Source organism: Lutjanus erythropterus, chromosome 13, assembly GCF_056507025.1.
Source record: "Lutjanus erythropterus isolate fLutEry1 chromosome 13, fLutEry1.hap2, whole genome shotgun sequence".
NCBI classification, from domain to species: domain Eukaryota; kingdom Metazoa; phylum Chordata; class Actinopteri; order Lutjaniformes; family Lutjanidae; genus Lutjanus; species Lutjanus erythropterus.
In genome coordinates, this window is record NC_139329.1 from 40,344,743 (window position 1) to 40,364,742 (window position 20,000).

Here is a 20,000-nt window from a genome sequence, read left to right on the forward strand (position 1 = left end):
CAGGTTTGGTTTGTCACCAACTTTAGCATTTTTATTTTTTAATCAGTCTGAGAGGACGACGGTATCAGTGATTGATTAGTGATCAGTCTGTCCTCCTCTCCTCCCTCACCTGTTCACTCTGCTGTGAGAAGATCTGAAAGTTTCTCACAGACAAACACAGACTCTCCTGTTTTACATTTAGGCCTCTTTATACAGTTGTTTCATTTTATAAGAGCATCTGGTTGGTGATGATGTCATTAACCATCACGTTAGTTTGTGTTGTAATAAACTCCGTCATTAACATCGGTCTCCTCCACACGCAGCTTCTCTGCTCTCAACAGATCAGATACAGACAGAGAATCACTGACGACCTCTGTGTGTCTGTACTGTGTGTGTGTGTGTGTGTCTGTACTGTGTGTGTGTGTCTGTACTGTGTGTGTGTCTGTACTGTACGTGTGTGTCTGTACTGTGTGTGTGTGTGTGTGTCTGTACTGTGTCTGTACTGTGTGTGTGTGTCTGTACTGTGTGTGTGTGTGTGTCTGTACTGTGTCTGTGTGCCTGTACTGTGTGTGTGTCTGTACTGTGTGTGTGTGTCTGTACTGTGTGTGTGTCTGTACTGTACGTGTGTGTCTGTACTGTGTGTGTGTCTGTACTGTGTGTGTGTCTGTACTGTACGTGTGTGTCTGTACTGTGTGTGTGTCTGTACTGTGTGTGTGTCTGTACTGTACGTGTGTGTCTGTACTGTACGTGTGTGTCTGTACTGTGTGTGTGTCTGTACTGTACGTGTGTGTCTGTACTGTGTGTGTGTCTGTACTGTGTGTGTGTCTGTACTGTACGTGTGTGTCTGTACTGTACGTGTGTGTCTGTACTGTGTGTGTGTCTGTACTGTGTGTGTGTCTGTACTGTACGTGTGTGTCTGTACTGTGTGTGTGTGTGGAGGAGCTGCACTGACAGAGAGGAGAGATGCTGCAGCTGTGTGATAATAAATTAAATCAGAGTTTGAATGTCGGCGCTCATCAATACTCTGGTCTTTAATAAACAAACATGTCAAACAGTGTTCTGTACAGCTGTTTGGATTTAAACAGATTTTAGTAATCAAATTACTCAAATTACTCTAGAAATGGTTCCAACCCTAAAATTAATGTGTCACACTTTGCAAAGTCATCCTGCGGGCCGGACTGGACCCTCTGGCGGGCCGGTTTTGGCCCGCAGGCTGTACATTTGACACCCCTGGTGTAAAAGGTCTATAGTTGAGTTTCATGTGGCTCATCGTTGTAGTTGTGTTGTTATGGGTACAGGTGTGAAAGGTACCTTGTCCCGTCTGGCAGCGGCGACCGCTCTCAAACGAGAACAGGTTGGAGTCGTAACCATAGCGCCGCAGGCACAGGTAAGGCCACCTGACGTCGTCACGGCGATGCGTGTGGAGGACGAGCTCAGCATCAGTCAGCTCCATCACACCTGAGCCCAACTCGTTCCCATCGTCATCCACGTTTACCACCTGAACAGGCAGGTACACAACAACAACAACAACAACACACAGTCAGAGGCAGGTACACAACAACAACAACAACAACAACACACAGTCAGAGGCAGGTACACACAACAACAACAACACACAGTCAGAGGCAGGTACACACAACAACAACAACAACAACACACAGTCAGAGGCAGGTACACACAACAACAACAACAACAACACACAGTCAGAGGCAGGTACACACAACAACAACAACACACAGTCAGAGGCAGGTACACACAACAACAACAACAACAACACACAGTCAGAGGCAGGTACACACAACAACAACAACAACACATAGTCAGAGGCAGGTACACACAACAACAACAACAACACACAGTCAGAGGCAGGTACACACAACAACAACAACACACAGTCAGAGGCAGGTGCACACAACAACAACAACACACAGTCAGAGGCAGGTACACACAACAACAACACACAGTCAGAGGCAGGTACACACAACAACAACAACAACACATAGTCAGAGGCAGGTACACACAACAACAACACACAGTCAGAGGCAGGTACACACAACAACAACAACAACACACAGTCAGAGGCAGGTACACACAACAACAACAACAACACACAGTCAGAGGCAGGTACACACAACAACAACAACACACAGTCAGAGGCAGGTACACACAACAACAACAACACACAGTCAGAGGCAGGTACACACAACAACAACAACAACACACAGTCAGAGGCAGGTACACACAAAAACAACACACAGTCAGAGGCAGGTACACACAACAACAACACACAGTCAGAGGCAGGTACACACAACAACAACACACAGTCAGAGGCAGGTACACACAACAACAACACACAGTCAGAGGCAGGTACACACAACAACAACACACAGTCAGAGGCAGGTACACACAACAACAACAACAACACACAGTCAGAGGCAGGTACACACAACAACAACAACAACACATAGTCAGAGGCAGGTACACACAACAACAACACACAGTCAGAGGCAGGTACACACAACAACAACAACAACACACAGTCAGAGGCAGGTACACACAACAACAACAACACACAGTCAGAGGCAGGTGCACACAACAACAACAACACACAGTCAGAGGCAGGTACACACAACAACAACACACAGTCAGAGGCAGGTACACACAACAACAACAACAACACATAGTCAGAGGCAGGTACACACAACAACAACACACAGTCAGAGGCAGGTACACACAACAACAACAACAACACACAGTCAGAGGCAGGTACACACAACAACAACAACACACAGTCAGAGGCAGGTACACACAACAACAACAACACACAGTCAGAGGCAGGTACACACAACAACAACAACAACACACAGTCAGAGGCAGGTACACACAAAAACAACACACAGTCAGAGGCAGGTACACACAACAACAACACACAGTCAGAGGCAGGTACACACAACAACAACACACAGTCAGAGGCAGGTACACACAACAACAACACACAGTCAGAGGCAGGTACACACAACAACAACACACAGTCAGAGGCAGGTACACACAACAACAACAACAACACACAGTCAGAGGCAGGTACACACAACAACAACAACAACAACACACAGTCAGAGGCAGGTACACACAACAACAACACACAGTCAGAGGCAGGTACACACAACAACAACACACAGTCAGAGGCAGGTACACACAACAACAACAACAACAACAACACACAGTCAGAGGCAGGTACACACAACAACAACAACAACAACACACAGCCAGAGGCAGGTACACACAACAACAACAACAACAACACACAGCCAGAGGCAGGTACACACAACAACAACAACAACAACACACAGCCAGAGGCAGGTACACACAACAACAACAACAACAACAACACACAGCCAGAGGCAGGTACACACAACAACAACAACACACAGTCAGAGGCAGGTACACACAACAACAACACACAGTCAGAGGCAGGTACACACAACAACAACAACAACAACAACAACACACAGTCAGAGGCAGGTACACACAACAACAACACACAGTCAGAGGCAGGTACACACAACAACAACAACACACAGTCAGAGGCAGGTACACACAACAACAACAACACACAGTCAGAGGCAGGTACACAACAACAACACACAGTCAGAGGCAGGTACACACAACAACAACAACACACAGTCAGAGGCAGGTACACAACAACAACACACAGTCAGAGGCAGGTACACACAACAACAACACACAGTCAGAGGCAGGTACACACAACAACAACACACAGTCAGAGGCAGGTACACACAACAACAACAACACACAGTCAGAGGCAGGTACACACAACAACAACAACACACAGTCAGAGGCAGGTACACAACAACAACAACAACACACAGTCAGAGGCAGGTACACAACAACAACAACACACAGTCAGAGGCAGGTACACAACAACAACAACAACACACAGTCAGAGGCAGGTACACAACAACAACAACAACACACAGTCAGAGGCAGGTACACACAACAACAACACACAGTCAGAGGCAGGTACACACAACAACAGGTAATCATGTAGTTGCTGCTCCTGACTCAACTGAGTTTTTCCTCTGTAAACTATTTAAAATAGTTAATAGTTTACAGTGTGAGGTTTGGAGTGAAGATGAGTTTTACTCTGAAACATCATGTTATTACATGTTATTATATGTTATTACATGATATTATTATCACTGTAATAAAATGATCAATGTTGAGACAGGAGGATCATTCATATTGATGATCTGCTCTGTTTGTTTTCAAGTTCCAATAATCGAGTGAAAACGTAAAACCCCTTTGACAAATCATTGTAGCTTCCTGTGAGTTCCACCAATCACAGCAGTCCTCTGTGCAAACATCACACAGGTACGTCTCAATGAACCGACTCACTGCTTTCTTTTATTATACACTTTTTTTTTGCATTTACATGTTTTTTTTTATTTTATCACCAGTGCATTAATCAATGCTTTGATAAATTTGTGCTCATTGTTTTTGAGTTTGAGCTGGAACACAGCCCAGGTTCTTCATCTGAGACAGACAGACAGACAGACAGACAGACAGACAGACAGACAGACAGACAGGCAGACAGAAACTCACCTTGAATTTACTCTGATGATTATCTGGAATTGACTCTTTCTCTGGACAGCTTAAACAGCTACCCATGGCTTCTTCACAGCACCATCTGATGTCTACACACACACACACACACACAGACACACACACACAGACACACACACACACACACACACACACACACACACACACACACACACACACACACACACACACAAAGGTTGAGTGACTGACAGCAGCAGGAAGTCAGTGTGATGTTAAAGTGACATGAAGGCGTCTTCCTCCTCTTCCTCACCTAGATCCTGCCTCCAGTGGCCCTGGTTCCATCCTCAGAGCCTGACGGACTCTCATGCTTTAATGAATCTGCACACACACACACACACACATTATCATCATCATCATCATCATAGTTTTTGTCATTAATATAAAATTGTAAGTTAAGAAATCCAAAGTACAGTTCTGAGTTTATTCTCCACCTGAGCAGGTAAATACCATTGATCAATTATGAATCGATTATTAAATTAATCATCAACTACTTTGATATTCAATTAATTATTCTGAGTCTTTTTTTTATTTAAAAAAACCTCCAAATTCTCTGATTTCAGTTTCTTAAATGTGAATATTTTCTGGTTTCTTTACTGACAGTAAACTGAAGATCTTTGAGTCGTGGACAAAACGAGACATTTGAGGACGACATCTTGGACTTTGATCAAAATTTTCTGACATTTTATGGACCAAACAACTGATTGATTAGTGGAAAAATGATTGACAGATGACTATTTGAAAAACAGGTCCAGACAGGTGGAGCCTCCACAGCACTCGATCAATTAATCAAGACAATAACTGACAATGAAAACAATGGTTAGTTGCAGCCCTCATAGTAAAAAGAAATCAATAACTGATATTTAGATGTGACAAACATTTGCAGAAGAAATGAAAATGTTGTCAACATTCAGAATGACACAAACAACAACAGAATACTTTGTTGAAAAGCCTCTGAGCTCACAGTAGTTTAAATCAAACTGTTCAACATTATCTGTCAGCAGATCAATTATTAACCATTATTCACTTTCACTTGGACGAGTTTACTCAACAGTTTTTGAAATGCAATTATTTTAGGTTATAAAACTCAAAGGTTCAAGTTTATCTAAAGAAGAAAAGTAAAATATCTCAGCAAGACTTTGCTAGTAAAACTTTTGTTTTTTCAAAAATTGACTGAAATAAGTTGGCTTAAAGTTTTAAGTTTTCAGCTTTTTTGTTTTTAAAGTGTGAAATGAAGCTGATGCAAATTCTGAGCCGAATTAACTCCAAACATTTGATTTGACTTAATCAATAATAGATTTAAAAAGTGATTGGCTCAGGAGTTTACAGTGTATTTAATACTCTGGAATGACTGCTTTCATTAACTCAGAATTTCACTTGGATTAATTTAGTAATTAACGAATAATGTAGGAAACTGTCCGTCACAGATTTTTTTTTACCAACACTCCAAACAGATCCCAGATGACACACCGGAGAAACTGATCAACTGATCAGGGATCAATAATAAGGCTCCTCCGCCTGCCCGGGGCAAATAAGATGACATGTCAGGTGAGTAAATCTGTCAGTTCGACCAAGTAAGTAAAGAATTCCTGCTTTTCTCTGTTTATTATCATATTCAACTGAATATATCTGTGATTTAGTCTGAATGAGACATTTAAAGTAAAACTGAACCAATAATTGAAATTTTATCTGGTCTGCTGCAGGAGGAACAATATTTGATTAAAACTCAAAGAATGACTGTGGCGCTGCAGAGACGTGTCGACCTTCACATCAGATTCTACAGTAGGGTTTGGAGATTGGACAAATATACCGTCTATCAACGACGGGCTTTTTTTTACCTGACTTTTAGGGCGATATTTGTCATTTTATGTTGTTAATGTAACAGTGTGCAGAGTGACGGCCTCTGCTCTGCACCGCGCTCTCATCCAGCAGCGCAGGCCACGCCCACTCAGCCGACCAGGAGTGACCTGAGCTGGTGACGAGTGAAAGCAGCCTGCAGAGTCAGACTCTTGATTGTTGGAAGAGTGGACAGACTAACAAAGATGGTTTTGGTGAGTTTCACATGTTTTTCTGTCGAGTTTAATGAAGTGTGTTTTCTGAGGCGTTAACGAACCGATTGTTTATTTTGTCCACTGGACGCAGTGAACGTACGCAGCATGTGTAACAGTGAATTTGCAGCTTGCGCACGTCTCCCAGCTGAGACCTGAGAGGACGGGAGGAGGTGGGCGGGGCGACGATGGTATCGCCAATCGCCGACGGATGGACTGACGATGATCGCTTGGAAAATTTTAGCATATCGTCCAACAGACTACAGTCAGTACAGACTGAAGGAAACATCTTTGTAGGGCTGCAAGTACTGATTGTTTTCATTATCAATTAATCTGTTGATCAGTGTTATGATTAATCGATCAGTTGTTTGGTCCATAAAGTGTCAGAAAATGTTGATCAAAGTCCAAGACGATGTCCTAAAATGTCTCGTTTTGTCCTTGCAGCTCTAGACAGTTTAGATCATTCAATGAATGAATTCAGTGAATGAATGAATTCAGTGAATGAATGAATTCAATGAATGAATGAATTCAGTGAATGAATGAATTCAGTGAATGAGCAGAAATAACAAACATGAATCGTTTCAGCTCCACAGTTTTTCTGCGTCTGTCGACTGTTAGTGAAGACTGATTTTATTATTTATTATGCTTTTATTGTGAAAGAGACAATATTCTAGCTGAGCTGTTTACAGTCAGCTGATGATGAATATCGTTCTAATATTCATGCAGCTGTTTAGACGTTTCTCTGTTGTTAAAGTTTCGTGGTGGACACAACCTCCATCTTTCATTTTTTTCATCATCATCTGGAGAATGACGGTGTTCTGATATTTGCTCACATATAAAAACATCTTTGATCCATGTTTAAAAGTACAATGGAAAATCAAAAAACAAAAACAGATAGAGAAACTGTATAATTGAAGGCACTGGTTACCAACCTGAGGTCCAGGCCCCCCTTAAGGGAGCACCAGAAAGCACTGTGTCTGTTCTGCGGTCCTCAAAATCAGATTTGCACATGTCGACTAAAATCAGTTTCAGGGGTCGTACATCTTTTCCAAAGTCAAGTTAAAGCACTTTTCAATCTTTTCCAGCAGCTGTGCTAAACAACATATTTCTATATAAACTGATTATTTCTCCTCTTCATTACATTAAATCAGATGTTACAATTTCAATGAATTCAATGTATGTTTCATTTATGTTTTTTTGTATTTTTATATAAAGCTGAATTTTTGTGCTGCCAAATACACTAAAGGGGAAACACTGATATTGTATTGTGATATGAAACTAGACATCGTGATGACTTGGGATATTGTTATATTGTGAAATGACATAAATGTTGTCCTTTCCTGTTCATTTAGTCATCATGTCCACATTTCTGATGATTGTTGATCAAAAAAATCTCATTGGGTTAATATTTTGTGAAAGTGATCCCTGCGATAATGTCACAATATCAAGACATTTGGTTAAAAATATTGATTTTTGCTGATTTTGTCACCTCAGCTGCTTCTGCAACTTGAAGTAGAGCTGCAACCATTAACTGAATTTAAATTAAGACACTTGAGGACATCTTCTTGGACTGTGATCAACATTTTCTGACATTTTACGGACCAAACAAACAAACAACAAACATCAAGAAAATGATCAAAGATGAAAATAACCGTTACAGGAAACACTTGAAAAACATGTTACAACCTACTTTCAATTAAAATAATCAATAGTTGCTGCCCTAAAATTAAATCACTGGTTGATAAGACAAAATCAAATATCACTGTTTACCAAACAACTCAATATCAATATAACAACAATATTGTTGGTACGGCTATTGTTGTTTTTTCTAAAATATTAACAAAAGGGCTACAAATTTTGTGCATTTTCCTTCACTGAAAATGTTAACGATCGCTCAATCAGTAATAATTAATAAGATCAATAAGAACAAACTTTTTTTCCTCATTTTAAGTTCTTCAACAAATGACCTGGACAGACAGGACGTCACATTAGGAGCAATTACCATCACCATTTATAGACTATTGATTGATCATCAAATTATGAATGACGTCTGGTTCCATTAAATCAGACAGAAGGCTGATATCTCCAAAACCATCTGAACAATAAATATTATATAATAAATAATATAATGGTTCCTCGTGTGGATGTAAAATGAACTTAAATAGATCACAGAATAAATCATTTACCGACAGTAAATGAAAATAAGCATCAATTTCACATGTAGGTGAAGATTTTTTCAATTCATTATTCAGTTTTCCAGACTGATCAATGAGCCAATCACAGCGATATCGGTCTGTATCAGTATCAGCGTGTCTGTTGTCTGATCTGCACAGATAAAAAAAAAAAAGGAAACTTTTATTAAACCAGACATAATGCAGATTAGTTTTATTTGTTAGCTATAAAGGCAGCAATTTGTACATATTTGATGTTTTTTCTTAATTTTAGTTTAACATATTTTACCCAATTTGGATATTTTTATTTATATTGACTGAAAATACCAGTGAAAGTTTCAGTGCTCCGATATAATTTTAGATAACATTCATCATTAAACTGTGAAATATCCTACTTCCATATTCTAAATCCTTGATATCAGTATCATATATCAGTGTGACCCTACTTTGTTTTATAATATCTGTAATGTTGCAGAAATGAAGCTTTAATTGAGGCAGAAAAACACATTTTATCACAGACTTTATCAAACAATTTATCACATGATTTATCGTTAATGTCACCAATGATTGATTAAGTGAAGTCAAACTATTTGCAGCTAAAGTCGAGTCCAATCTGACGTCTTCAGATGTTTAACGGACCTGAAGAGATTCACTTTACTGACAGAAACAGAACAAGAACTGCAACTAATGACTGAGTTCACTGTCAATCATTTTCTTAATTAATTGATTAATTAATCCTGTCACAATCTTGACAGTCCATGTGCTCCACATACTTGGACTTATTTTTAAGTCTTTTCTGTAACAAATTCATCTGCTTGTTTCTGGATCAGCTGATTAGTTGTTTGGTCCATAAATTGTAAGAAAACTGAAAAATAATGCTTTCTCATTTTTATATGACCAACTCTACTGTTTTTGACCGAGTGCAGCTCTTGACATGAATGAAGCTGAAATAATGAGCCACCTTGATGTATTAAAGCGATACTGGCCTCTCACAGCTGTATTGATCTGTGTACATGTTGTCTGATATCAAAACTTTATTTTTTGATCAGAACATAATGCAGATTGTGTTGATTTGTTTGCTCTATAAGCAGCATTTTATGTATATTTTATCCTTTTTCCTCATTTACATTTAATTTATTTTGCTCCGTTGTGTTTTTTTTATTTTTTAAGTCTGTCCTGTAACAATTATTTACTTCATCAATCAGTTTCTCTACTAATCGATTAGGTGTTTGGTCCATAAAATGTCAGAAAATGGTGGAAAATGTTTATCAAAGTCCACGATGATGTCCTGAACACATTATTTCTTATTTTTATGACTGTTATATGACCAACTCTACTGATCTGGATCCAGTGCAGAGCTCCCTGTAGTCTTTTGAGAAAATATTGACATTTATGAAGCTGAAATCAGAGAAGATTTTTCCCTGAAAATATTTAACTTAAAAAATGATCATTATGTTACTAGAAGAAGTTTTTTTACCCAGAGATTTAACTAAATAACTTACTAATACAATTTAACACATTAATTAACTAAAGAGTAAAAACAGTGATTAGTTTGAGGCCTGCTGCTGAGATGATGATCAGGGTTAGTTCAGTTTGAGGAGGACTCACTTTAAACTCATTTTCACTTTCTATTAAAACCCACACACACACACAGAGTCTCTCTCTCTCTCTCTCTCTGTGTGTGTGTGTGTGTCGGGGTGTTTACCAGCTCACACTCACATCAACACACAGATCAACAGCTGCTGGATGAACTGAACTAACTGTGCTCAGGAGAAACTTGACGAGAAGTTTGACTGAACTTAGTCAGCAATAATCAATCAGTCAGTCAGTCAGTAATAATCAATCAGTCAGTCAGTAATAATCAATCAGTCAGCACTAACCTCCTCTCTGTCTCTGTAACTGTGATGATGAACTGAGTGTAATGGCAGCTAGTTAGCACACAGAGCTAATCTGACCTGAATAAGCTAACAGTGATTGTAGCTGCTGGTTAATTAGCTCGGAGGCTAACTGTGTGTTAGCGTCGTTAGTAGCGACTCGTTCATCGATAATGGATCGATACTCACCGGACACCGTGTTAGTGTGTATTCACTCTCTGCTCCGGACTGTGTTCACTCTGTCTCCGGTGTGTTTAAAAGCCTTCACAGCGCACCAGCTAGCGTTAGCGTTAGCATTAGCATTAGCCCGCTGCTAACTCCTCACAGCAGCAGCAGCAGATCCTCCATCTTTCCTCTGCGCTGCCAGAGCGCCAAAAAAACAATCACAACTTCTTTCTAACGGCTCTGCCGCTGCTGTTCGGCCGAAATACACTCTGAAAGTCGGCTTAAATCCATCGACAGTCCTCCGTGGATCTCTGAGGGCCGCCGGGCTCCGTCCGAACGCACTTTTCTGCGCTGAAAACACAGTTTGTGTGCGGTGGGACGTCTTTCTGCTGCTCGGCTAAATCACTGCAACTCTTCTGCTAAACTTCCACACTTCAATGTGCTGAGCGGACCACGCTGCGCATGCGCCGACCTGTGGTTCGGGATAGCCGGCCTCTCCCAGAGGAGACTCATAATGACAGAGAGACAGACAGACAGACAGGCAGACAGACAGACAGGCAGACTGAGAAACAGAGAGAGACAGAGAGAGACAGACTCAGTGAGAGTTAGAGAGACAGACAGTTAGATTCTGACTGACTGAGAGAGAGAGAGACATATTCTGGCTGACAGAGAGACAGAGTCATCTGAAAATACATAATTATCATTTTTATTCCAACAGCCACAAACATGCGTCATCACAGACTTTATATGAAGAGTTATGGTCATGTTGCAGCACGTAATGACATGAATAATCACATGAATAATCACATGAATAATCACATATATTTCTGTCTTATTACCTGCTGTGTGGAAACATGTTTACTGTTACTGAGATTAACATAAAACATCCTGTAAATCATTTTAATGACAGATTCTCTCATAATAATGTCTTAATATGTCAAAATAATGAGTTAATACTAACTAACTCATTGAACTCACTGGTTTGATGAAGTTTAACATCATAATAATTTACAGGATTTCTTTTTTCATCACAGAAATGTGTTTCCACACTTGCTCTTAACAAACATGTTTGTTTTCACACAATAAAATACATTCAATGTTGTGATAAAAATAACACAATAAAACATGATATGTTACATATGTTAATGATTAAAAACTACTTTTACTGTTCGCTGATACAAGAACCTGCAACGGCTGTACAACAGTACAACATTTAAAGGGACAGTTCAGGGTTTTTCAACTGCAGTTGTAAGAGAAACAAAAACACAAAGGTTAAAAATATTTGAAATATATCCTACACTTAAACTGATATTAAAGAAAAGAAAGTTGTCATGTTTAGAGAAAAAAGTTATGTTGAGAGAAAAAGTCACTAAAAAAGTCTTCATGTTTACAACAAAAAGTTGTGAGGAGAAAAAAATGTTTTAAAAACGTTGACGTTTGGTGAAAAATTGGTTCAGATTCACTGAAGTCTCACAACGACACAAACACACTAACAGACCAACAACTGCTGAGTTCTGTGAACTAAAATCACTGATTTTATGAATGGAGTTTGGTTGGTTTGCAGAGAGAGATTTATCTTATATAACAGTGATTTCCTGTCAGGAAAGTCTGTCTGACAGAAAGATAAAGAGGTGAAAATATTCTACATTAAACTGATATAGATTTTTTTAGGCGTCTAAAATCGGTGTTGCTGCTGACCGTGACCTCAGCAGGACACTGATTCACTTCCTTCACTGGTTCTCCTGCTGCTTCTCCAGACATCTACTGACTGTGGAGAAGAACCTCATAGAACCACACTGCAAATAATATGAACCGTCCCTTTAAATGTTTGTTTATTGACCATAATGATAACGAAGGGTTATAACAGCCCCTTCATAACCTTTATATTCATATTATAGAACACAGACATAATTTAATCAGCTGTTATATTAAATATAAATACACAGATATGATGTTGTTTATTTACAGTTTGTTACATAAATAAACTTTCTTTGATGTTTAAAATATAAACATTGATATAAAAATAAAAGTTTCTTCCTGTAGCGATCAATATATCGATCAGTGATCGGTACAATCGTTAGCGCCTGCTGCACATTGTCTCTGTGGAGGAAGGATAAATGATTGATGATTGATTATCAGTTGTTTGTGCTGCATGTCAGTGAGCTGCAGGTGGAGGCTGATCGATCACTCACCTCTCTGAGAGGAGGTGTAGTTGATGTTCTCGTAGACGGGACAGAGGAGGTGCTGCTCCTGCTCACTGCGGAGCTTCCTCGCCCTCAATACGTCCCGCACGCACTGATGAAGGTACGCATACTGACACTGAGGAGGAGGAGCAGAGAGGAGGAGCTACGTCAGGAGGAGGAGCAGAGAGGAGGAGCTACGTCAGGAGGAGGAGCAGAGAGGAGGAGCTACGTCAGGAGGAGGAGGAGCAGAGAGGAGGAGGAGCAGAGAGGAGGGGCTACGTCAGCAGGAGGAGGAGCAGAGAGGACGAGCTATGTCAGGAGGAGGAGGAGAGAGGAGGAGATACGTCAGGAGGAGGAGCAGGGAGGAGGTGCTGCTCCTGCTCACTGCGGAGCTTCCTCGCCCTCAATATGTCCCGCACGCACTGATGAAGGTACGCATACTGACACTGAGGAGGAGGAGCAGAGAGGAGGAGCTACGTCAGGAGGAGGAGCAGAGAGGAGGAGGAGCAGAGAGGAGGGGCTACGTCAGCAGGAGGAGGAGCAGAGAGGACGAGCTATGTCAGGAGGAGGAGGAGAGAGGAGGAGATACGTCAGGAGGAGGAGCAGGGAGGAGGTGCTGCTCCTGCTCACTGCGGAGCTTCCTCGCCCTCAATATGTCCCGCACGCACTGATGAAGGTACGCATACTGACACTGAGGAGGAGGAGCAGAGAGGAGGAGCTACGTCAGGAGGAGGAGGAGCAGAGAGGAGGGGCTACGTCAGAAGGAGGAGGAGCAGAGAGGAGGAGCCACATGAGGAGGAGGAGGAGCAGAGAGGAGGGGCTACGTCAGGAGGAGGAGGAGGAGCAGCGAGGAGGAGCTACGTCAGGAGGAGGAGCAGAGAGGAGGGGCTACGTCAGGAGGAGGAGCAGAGAGGAAGAGCTACGTCAGGAGGAGGAGGAGAGAGGAGGAGATACATCAGGAGGAGGAGGAGCAGGGAGGAGTAGCTCATTTCTCATAGATGGGACAGAGGAGGTGCTGCTCCTGCTCACTGCGGAGCTTCCTCGCCCTCAATACGTCCCGCACGCACTGATGAAGGTACGCATACTGACACTGAGGAGGAGGAGCAGAGAGGAGGAGCTACGTCAGGAGGAGGAGCAGAGAGGAGGAGCTACGTCAGGAGGAGGAGCAGAGAGGAGGAGGAGCAGAGAGGAGGAGCTACGTCAGGAGGAGGAGGAGCAGAGAGGAGGAGCTACGTCAGGAAGAGGAGGAGCAGAGAGGAGGAGCTACGTCAGGAGGAGGAGGAGCAGAGAGGAGCCACATGAGGAGGAGGAGGAGCAGAGAGGAGGAGCTACGTCAGAAGGAGGAGGAGCAGAGAGGAGGAGCTACGTCAGAAGGAGGAGGAGCAGAGAGGAGCCACATGAGGAGGAGAAGGAGCAGAGAGGAGGAGGAGCAGAGAGGAGGAGCTACGTCAGGAGGAGGAGGAGCAGAGAGGAGCTATGTCAGGGGGAGGAGGGGCTACAGGAGGAGGAAGCGCTACATCACAGTGATGGAGGAGCAGGGAGGAGGACGTACCTCCGTCTGCACCATGTGTGAGCGGTGAAGTCTCAGGTCAAACACGGAACCATAGATGTCCACAGTGTCTTTGGTGTCCAACTGCTGCAGAACTCGATCCAGAACAATGAAGGTTCCTGTACGACCCACTCCAGCACTGACACACACACACACACACACACACACACACACACACACACACACACACACACACACACACACACACACACACCAAACTCCAGTCAAAAAACATTCAATTTAACTCCAGCACTAATAAAAAGATGGGTTCTAATTGAGGAACCATGTCCTCAGATCTCAGGTAATTTTAGCAAAACAGTAGCTAACGAGCTGTTCTACATAAATTGTTAGGTAACTGTTTTACAGCTGATAGCTAATGTTAGCAAAATAGTAGCAAATTAACTGGCTGATCTACAGTAATCACTGAGAAGGGCCTGACTGTGTCCTCACAGGGTACAAGCTAACTGCTATCGTTAGTTAGCTAGTTCTGGGGTGGAAAGTTAGCAGCAGCTAAACACTAGAAAGACATGAAAGTGGCTGAAAGATTTCAGACACAACACAGTGATTTACTGCCAGTGGCTGGTAGATGCTAGTTAGCTAACATTTTCCTAGCTAATGTCAGCAAAACCCAAGCTAACAAACCAGCTACTGATCTAAGTAGAGTAGCTAGCATTTTGCTAACATTAGCTACCTTCACACATGACTGTATTTGTCATTTACAGGTTGAGCAGCAGCATCTTTAAATGGTCTTCAATATGTGGTTGTTATCACATTAAATTAAATCTTTTTAAGAAAAAAGTTTTATCAACTACTCATCTTTTCTTTTGAGATAATGTACTTTTCTTCTTTACATAAACGTGAATCTTTGAGTTTTTGAAACCCCCCACAAAAAATTGTTCAAAACTCATTGATTGATTTTTTGAGTTTCTAAAACCTAAAGACTAAATATTAAGTAGAAAAGTAAATTATCTCAACTAAAGATTATAAGTCGGGAAAATGTTTATTAGTTTATATCAAAACTTGAAAAAAAATTGAATTGAGCTCAAAAATGTATTGCGATGAATGTTTTTTTTTTTTTTTTTTTTTTTTTTTTACAGTATATAAACAACCAGAATGATATATTGCGGCAGAATTGTACAGAAAGGTGACAAATTAAAGAAATGTCAAATCTGTAAGTAGATTTTACATCCTCACAAAATAAAAGCTTATCAGACTTTTTAAATTTCTATTAAATATCAAATGATTCAGTCAGAGAGTGTTTTATTTTGAAAGTAACGTAGTCCTGAACCCTGAAAAAGACAGAACAGACGACAGAACAGTGGAACAGCAGTGTACCTGCAGTGGACCACAGTGGGTCCTGATCCAGGACTCCTGTTGACATAGTCCCGGACGGTCCGGACGAACTGGATCAGGGACTGAGTGGTCTCTGGGACTCCATGATCAGGCCACACAGTGTAATGAAACTGACGAACCAGGAGAGAGAAACTCAGCTGCTCCTCCTGATGGAAACACACACACACACACACACACACACACACACACACACACAGAGACACACACACACAGAGACACACACACACACACACACACACACACACACACACAGACACACACACACACAGACACCCACACACACAGAGACACACACACACACACACACACACACACACAGACACACACACACACACACACACACACACAGACACACACACACACACACACACAGACACACACACAGACACACACACACACACACACACACAGACACAGACACACACACACAGAGACACACACACACACACACACACACACACACACAGACAGACACACACACACACACACACACACAGACACACACACACACAAACACACACACACACACACACACAGACACACACAGAAAGAGACACACAGACACACACACACACAGACACAGGACAGAATGAAACATATGTTTATATGTGTTTAATGTAACTGACGCTTCGTTACATTAAACACATTTGAAAAAGTTTCTGTGTCAAACTTCAGAATCTTATAAATCTGACAGAATTTGATTTTGTTTATTTAAATTTAATGGTTTTAATGTGTAAATATTTGTTATTTTCACATTTTGCTGTTTTTATTTTAAACAGTATCCATGGTAACAGTACAGTCTGGGTCTGTTGTTCATAATGTAATAATATAATATTCTGTATATGAGATAATGTAGTGATCAAAGACGAGCAGACGATGTGGAGACGTACGCTGCAGATGTTGAACTCTCTGATGGTCCACTCAGGCAGGACGGACTCTGACAACATCTGGACGATCAGGTCTCCGTAGTACAGAGGGTCCTGATCAAAGGGCCAATAATGGTCACACTTCACCTGCACACGGGAACACGGAACACGGAACACGGAACACGGAACACACTTGAAACATATTCTGGAGACACAGAAACTGTTACAGTAACACAACATCAACAAAAACAGAACTAACCAGAAACGACAAACACTCAGACTGAAAGGAGGAGTTTATTTTTCATTTTTAAGTTTTTTATTTTTATTGGTATTTTTGAAGATATAAAACAGACTTATTTTTAAATTTAACCTACGAAAATAAAATGCAGTGAGATCATATTTTACAGAAATGATTCACTGTCTCATCCAGTGAAGTTTGAGTGAAACGATTCAGAATCAGATGACGACGACACAGAAACTGATGTCTGCATTAAATTATATTTAATATAAGAAGACAGAGTCTAAATCATAAAACGGATGTTTGTCAGTTTCACTGATTGTTATTAATGTTCATAGAGTCCACATTAAATGTTAGTCATCAGTTTAATTAGGGGGGGGGGTGTGCAAAGAGAAAATAATACAAAAATAAACAAATCAATGAAATAATAAATACATTTTAAAAAGAAGAAAAATTATATATATAATTTTTCTTCTGAGTCAATTATTTATTTGTTTTTGTTTTTTCACAGCTTTGGTCCTCAACTCGTCCTAAATGTTCACTCTACAAAACAAATAGCTGATCATCTTTCTGATTTTTAATATTGATAACTGACATGTTTTCAGATATATGTGATGAATGGAGCTCTGCAGACAGGCTTTATGGTGATGATGTGTATTTATTGATTATAGTTAATAGATTTATTATAGGGAATATCACAGATCATGTGACAGTGATGTGATGTCTTTATATCAGTGTGGCGGCCTGATGTTGTCTCCGTCTGTCTCCATCTCTTTCTGTCTGTCTGTCTCCGTCTGTCTCCATCTCTTTCTGTCTCTCTGTCTCTCACTGTCTCTCTCTGTCTCTGTCTCAGTCATGTCTCACTGCAGATGAGGACATGTTATAAACACTCACTCTGCCTTTCTCCACACACTGAGTCACCATGACGATGTTGTGGACATTCTGCTCCCAAATCAGCTTCCAGAAATCATCTTTAGTTCCCGGCAGAGGACCCTGAGTGGCAACGTACTCCCGCCGGAAGTTATTCCCCTGAAACACATGAAGGCTGACTTCAGGAGGAGCAGGAGGAGCAGGAGGAGCAGAAGGAACAGGAGGAGCAGGAGGAGCAGGAGGAACAGGAGGAGCAGGAGGAACAGGAGGAACAGGAGGAGCAGGAGGAACAGGAGGAGCAGGAGGAGCAGGAGGAGCAGGAGGAGCAGGAGGAGGAGGAGCAGGAGGAACAGGAGGAGCAGGAGGAGGAGGAGCAGGATGAACAGGAGGAGCAGGAGGAGGAGGAGCAGAAGGAACAGGAGGAGCAGGAGGAGCAGGAGGAACAGGAGGAACAGGAGGAGCAGGAGGTCCAGGAGGAACAGGAGGAGCAGGAGGAACAGGAGGAGCAGGAGGAGCAGGAGGAGGAACAGGAGGAACAGGAGGAGCAGGATGAACAGGAGGAGCAGGAGGAACAGGAGGAGCAGGAGGAGCAGGAGGAGCAGGAGGAGCAGGAGGAGGAGGAGCAGGAGGAACAGGAGGAGCAGGAGGAGGAGGAGCAGGATGAACAGGAGGAGCAGGAGGAGGAGGAGCAGGAGGAGCAGAAGGAACAGGAGGAGCAGGAGGAGCAGGAGGAACAGGAGGAGCAGGAGGAACAGGAGGAACAGGAGGAGCAGGAGGAGCAGGAGGAGCAGGAGGAGGAGGAGCAGGAGGAACAGGAGGAGCAGGAGGAGGAGGCGCAGGATGAACAGGAGGAGCAGGAGGAGCAGGAGGAGCAGGAGGAGGAGGAGCAGGAGGAGCAGGAGGAGCAGGAGGAGCAGGAGGAGGAGGAGCAGGAGGAGCAGGAGGAACAGGAGGAGCAGGAGGAGGAGGAGCAGGATGAACAGGAGGAGCAGGAGGAGCAGGAGGAGCAGGAGGAACAGGAGGTCCAGGAGGAACAGGAGGAACAGGAGGAGCAGGAGGAGCAGGAGGAGCAGGAGGAGCAGGATGAACAGGAGGAGCAGGAGGAGGAGGAGGAACAGGAGGAGCAGGATGAACAGGAGGAACAGGAGGAGCAGGAGGTACAGGAGGAACAGGAGGAGCAGGAGGAGCAGGAGGAGCAGGAGGAACAGGAGGAACAGGAGGAGCAGGAGGAACAGGAGGAGCAGGAGGAGCAGGAGGAACAGGAGGAGCAGGAGGAACAGGAGGAACAGGAGGAGCAGGAGGAACAGGAGGAGCAGGAGGAGCAGGAGGAGCAGGAGGAGGAGGAGCAGGAGGAACAGGAGGAGCAGGAGGAGGAGGAGCAGGATGAACAGGAGGAGCAGGAGGAGGAGGAGCAGAAGGAACAGGAGGAGCAGGAGGAGCAGGAGGAACAGGAGGAACAGGAGGAACAGGAGGAGCAGGAGGTCCAGGAGGAACAGGAGGAGCAGGAGGAACAGGAGGAGCAGGAGGAGCAGGAGGAGCAGGAGGAGGAGGAGCAGGATGAACAGGAGGAGCAGGAGGAGGAGGAGCAGGAGGAGCAGAAGGAACAGGAGGAGCAGGAGGAGCAGGAGGAACAGGAGGAGCAGGAGGAACAGGAGGAACAGGAGGAGCAGGAGGAGCAGGAGGAGCAGGAGGAGGAGGAGCAGGAGGAACAGGAGGAGCAGGAGGAGGAGGCGCAGGATGAACAGGAGGAGCAGGAGGAGCAGGAGGAGCAGGAGGAGGAGGAGCAGGAGGAGCAGGAGGAGCAGGAGGAGCAGGAGGAGGAGGAGCAGGAGGAGCAGGAGGAACAGGAGGAGCAGGAGGAGGAGGAGCAGGATGAACAGGAGGAGCAGGAGGAGCAGGAGGAGCAGGAGGAACAGGAGGTCCAGGAGGAACAGGAGGAACAGGAGGAGCAGGAGGAGCAGGAGGAGCAGGAGGAGCAGGATGAACAGGAGGAGCAGGAGGAGGAGGAGGAACAGGAGGAGCAGGATGAACAGGAGGAACAGGAGGAGCAGGAGGTACAGGAG

At 43.1% G+C, this 20,000-nt stretch overlaps 2 protein-coding genes across 2 annotated transcripts in view; both read right to left on the minus strand.

Annotated features, from left to right (window-relative positions):
- Window positions 1–11,401, minus strand: part of LOC146317191 (fibroblast growth factor receptor substrate 2-like) — a 25,698-nt gene extending 14,297 nt beyond the window's left edge. The window contains exons 1-4 of the mRNA XM_084734556.1: window positions 10,903–11,401; window positions 4,874–4,941; window positions 4,603–4,694; window positions 1,291–1,477 (exon numbers count right to left, since the gene is read on the minus strand). Coding sequence (XP_084590682.1) covers window positions 1,291–1,477; window positions 4,603–4,668 — 253 coding nt within the window. The 5' untranslated portion in view covers window positions 4,669–4,694; window positions 4,874–4,941; window positions 10,903–11,401. The remainder of the gene's footprint in view (window positions 1–1,290; window positions 1,478–4,602; window positions 4,695–4,873; window positions 4,942–10,902) is intronic.
- A 1,246-nt stretch (window positions 11,402–12,647) lies between these two features.
- ptprbl (protein tyrosine phosphatase receptor type B, like) overlaps window positions 12,648–20,000 on the minus strand; it is a 49,815-nt gene continuing 42,462 nt past the window's right edge. Inside the window, exons 29-34 of the mRNA XM_084735030.1 lie at window positions 17,962–18,096; window positions 16,854–16,976; window positions 15,946–16,109; window positions 14,614–14,749; window positions 13,071–13,197; window positions 12,648–12,978 (exon numbers count right to left, since the gene is read on the minus strand). Coding sequence (XP_084591156.1) covers window positions 12,956–12,978; window positions 13,071–13,197; window positions 14,614–14,749; window positions 15,946–16,109; window positions 16,854–16,976; window positions 17,962–18,096 — 708 coding nt within the window. The 3' untranslated portion in view covers window positions 12,648–12,955. The remainder of the gene's footprint in view (window positions 12,979–13,070; window positions 13,198–14,613; window positions 14,750–15,945; window positions 16,110–16,853; window positions 16,977–17,961; window positions 18,097–20,000) is intronic.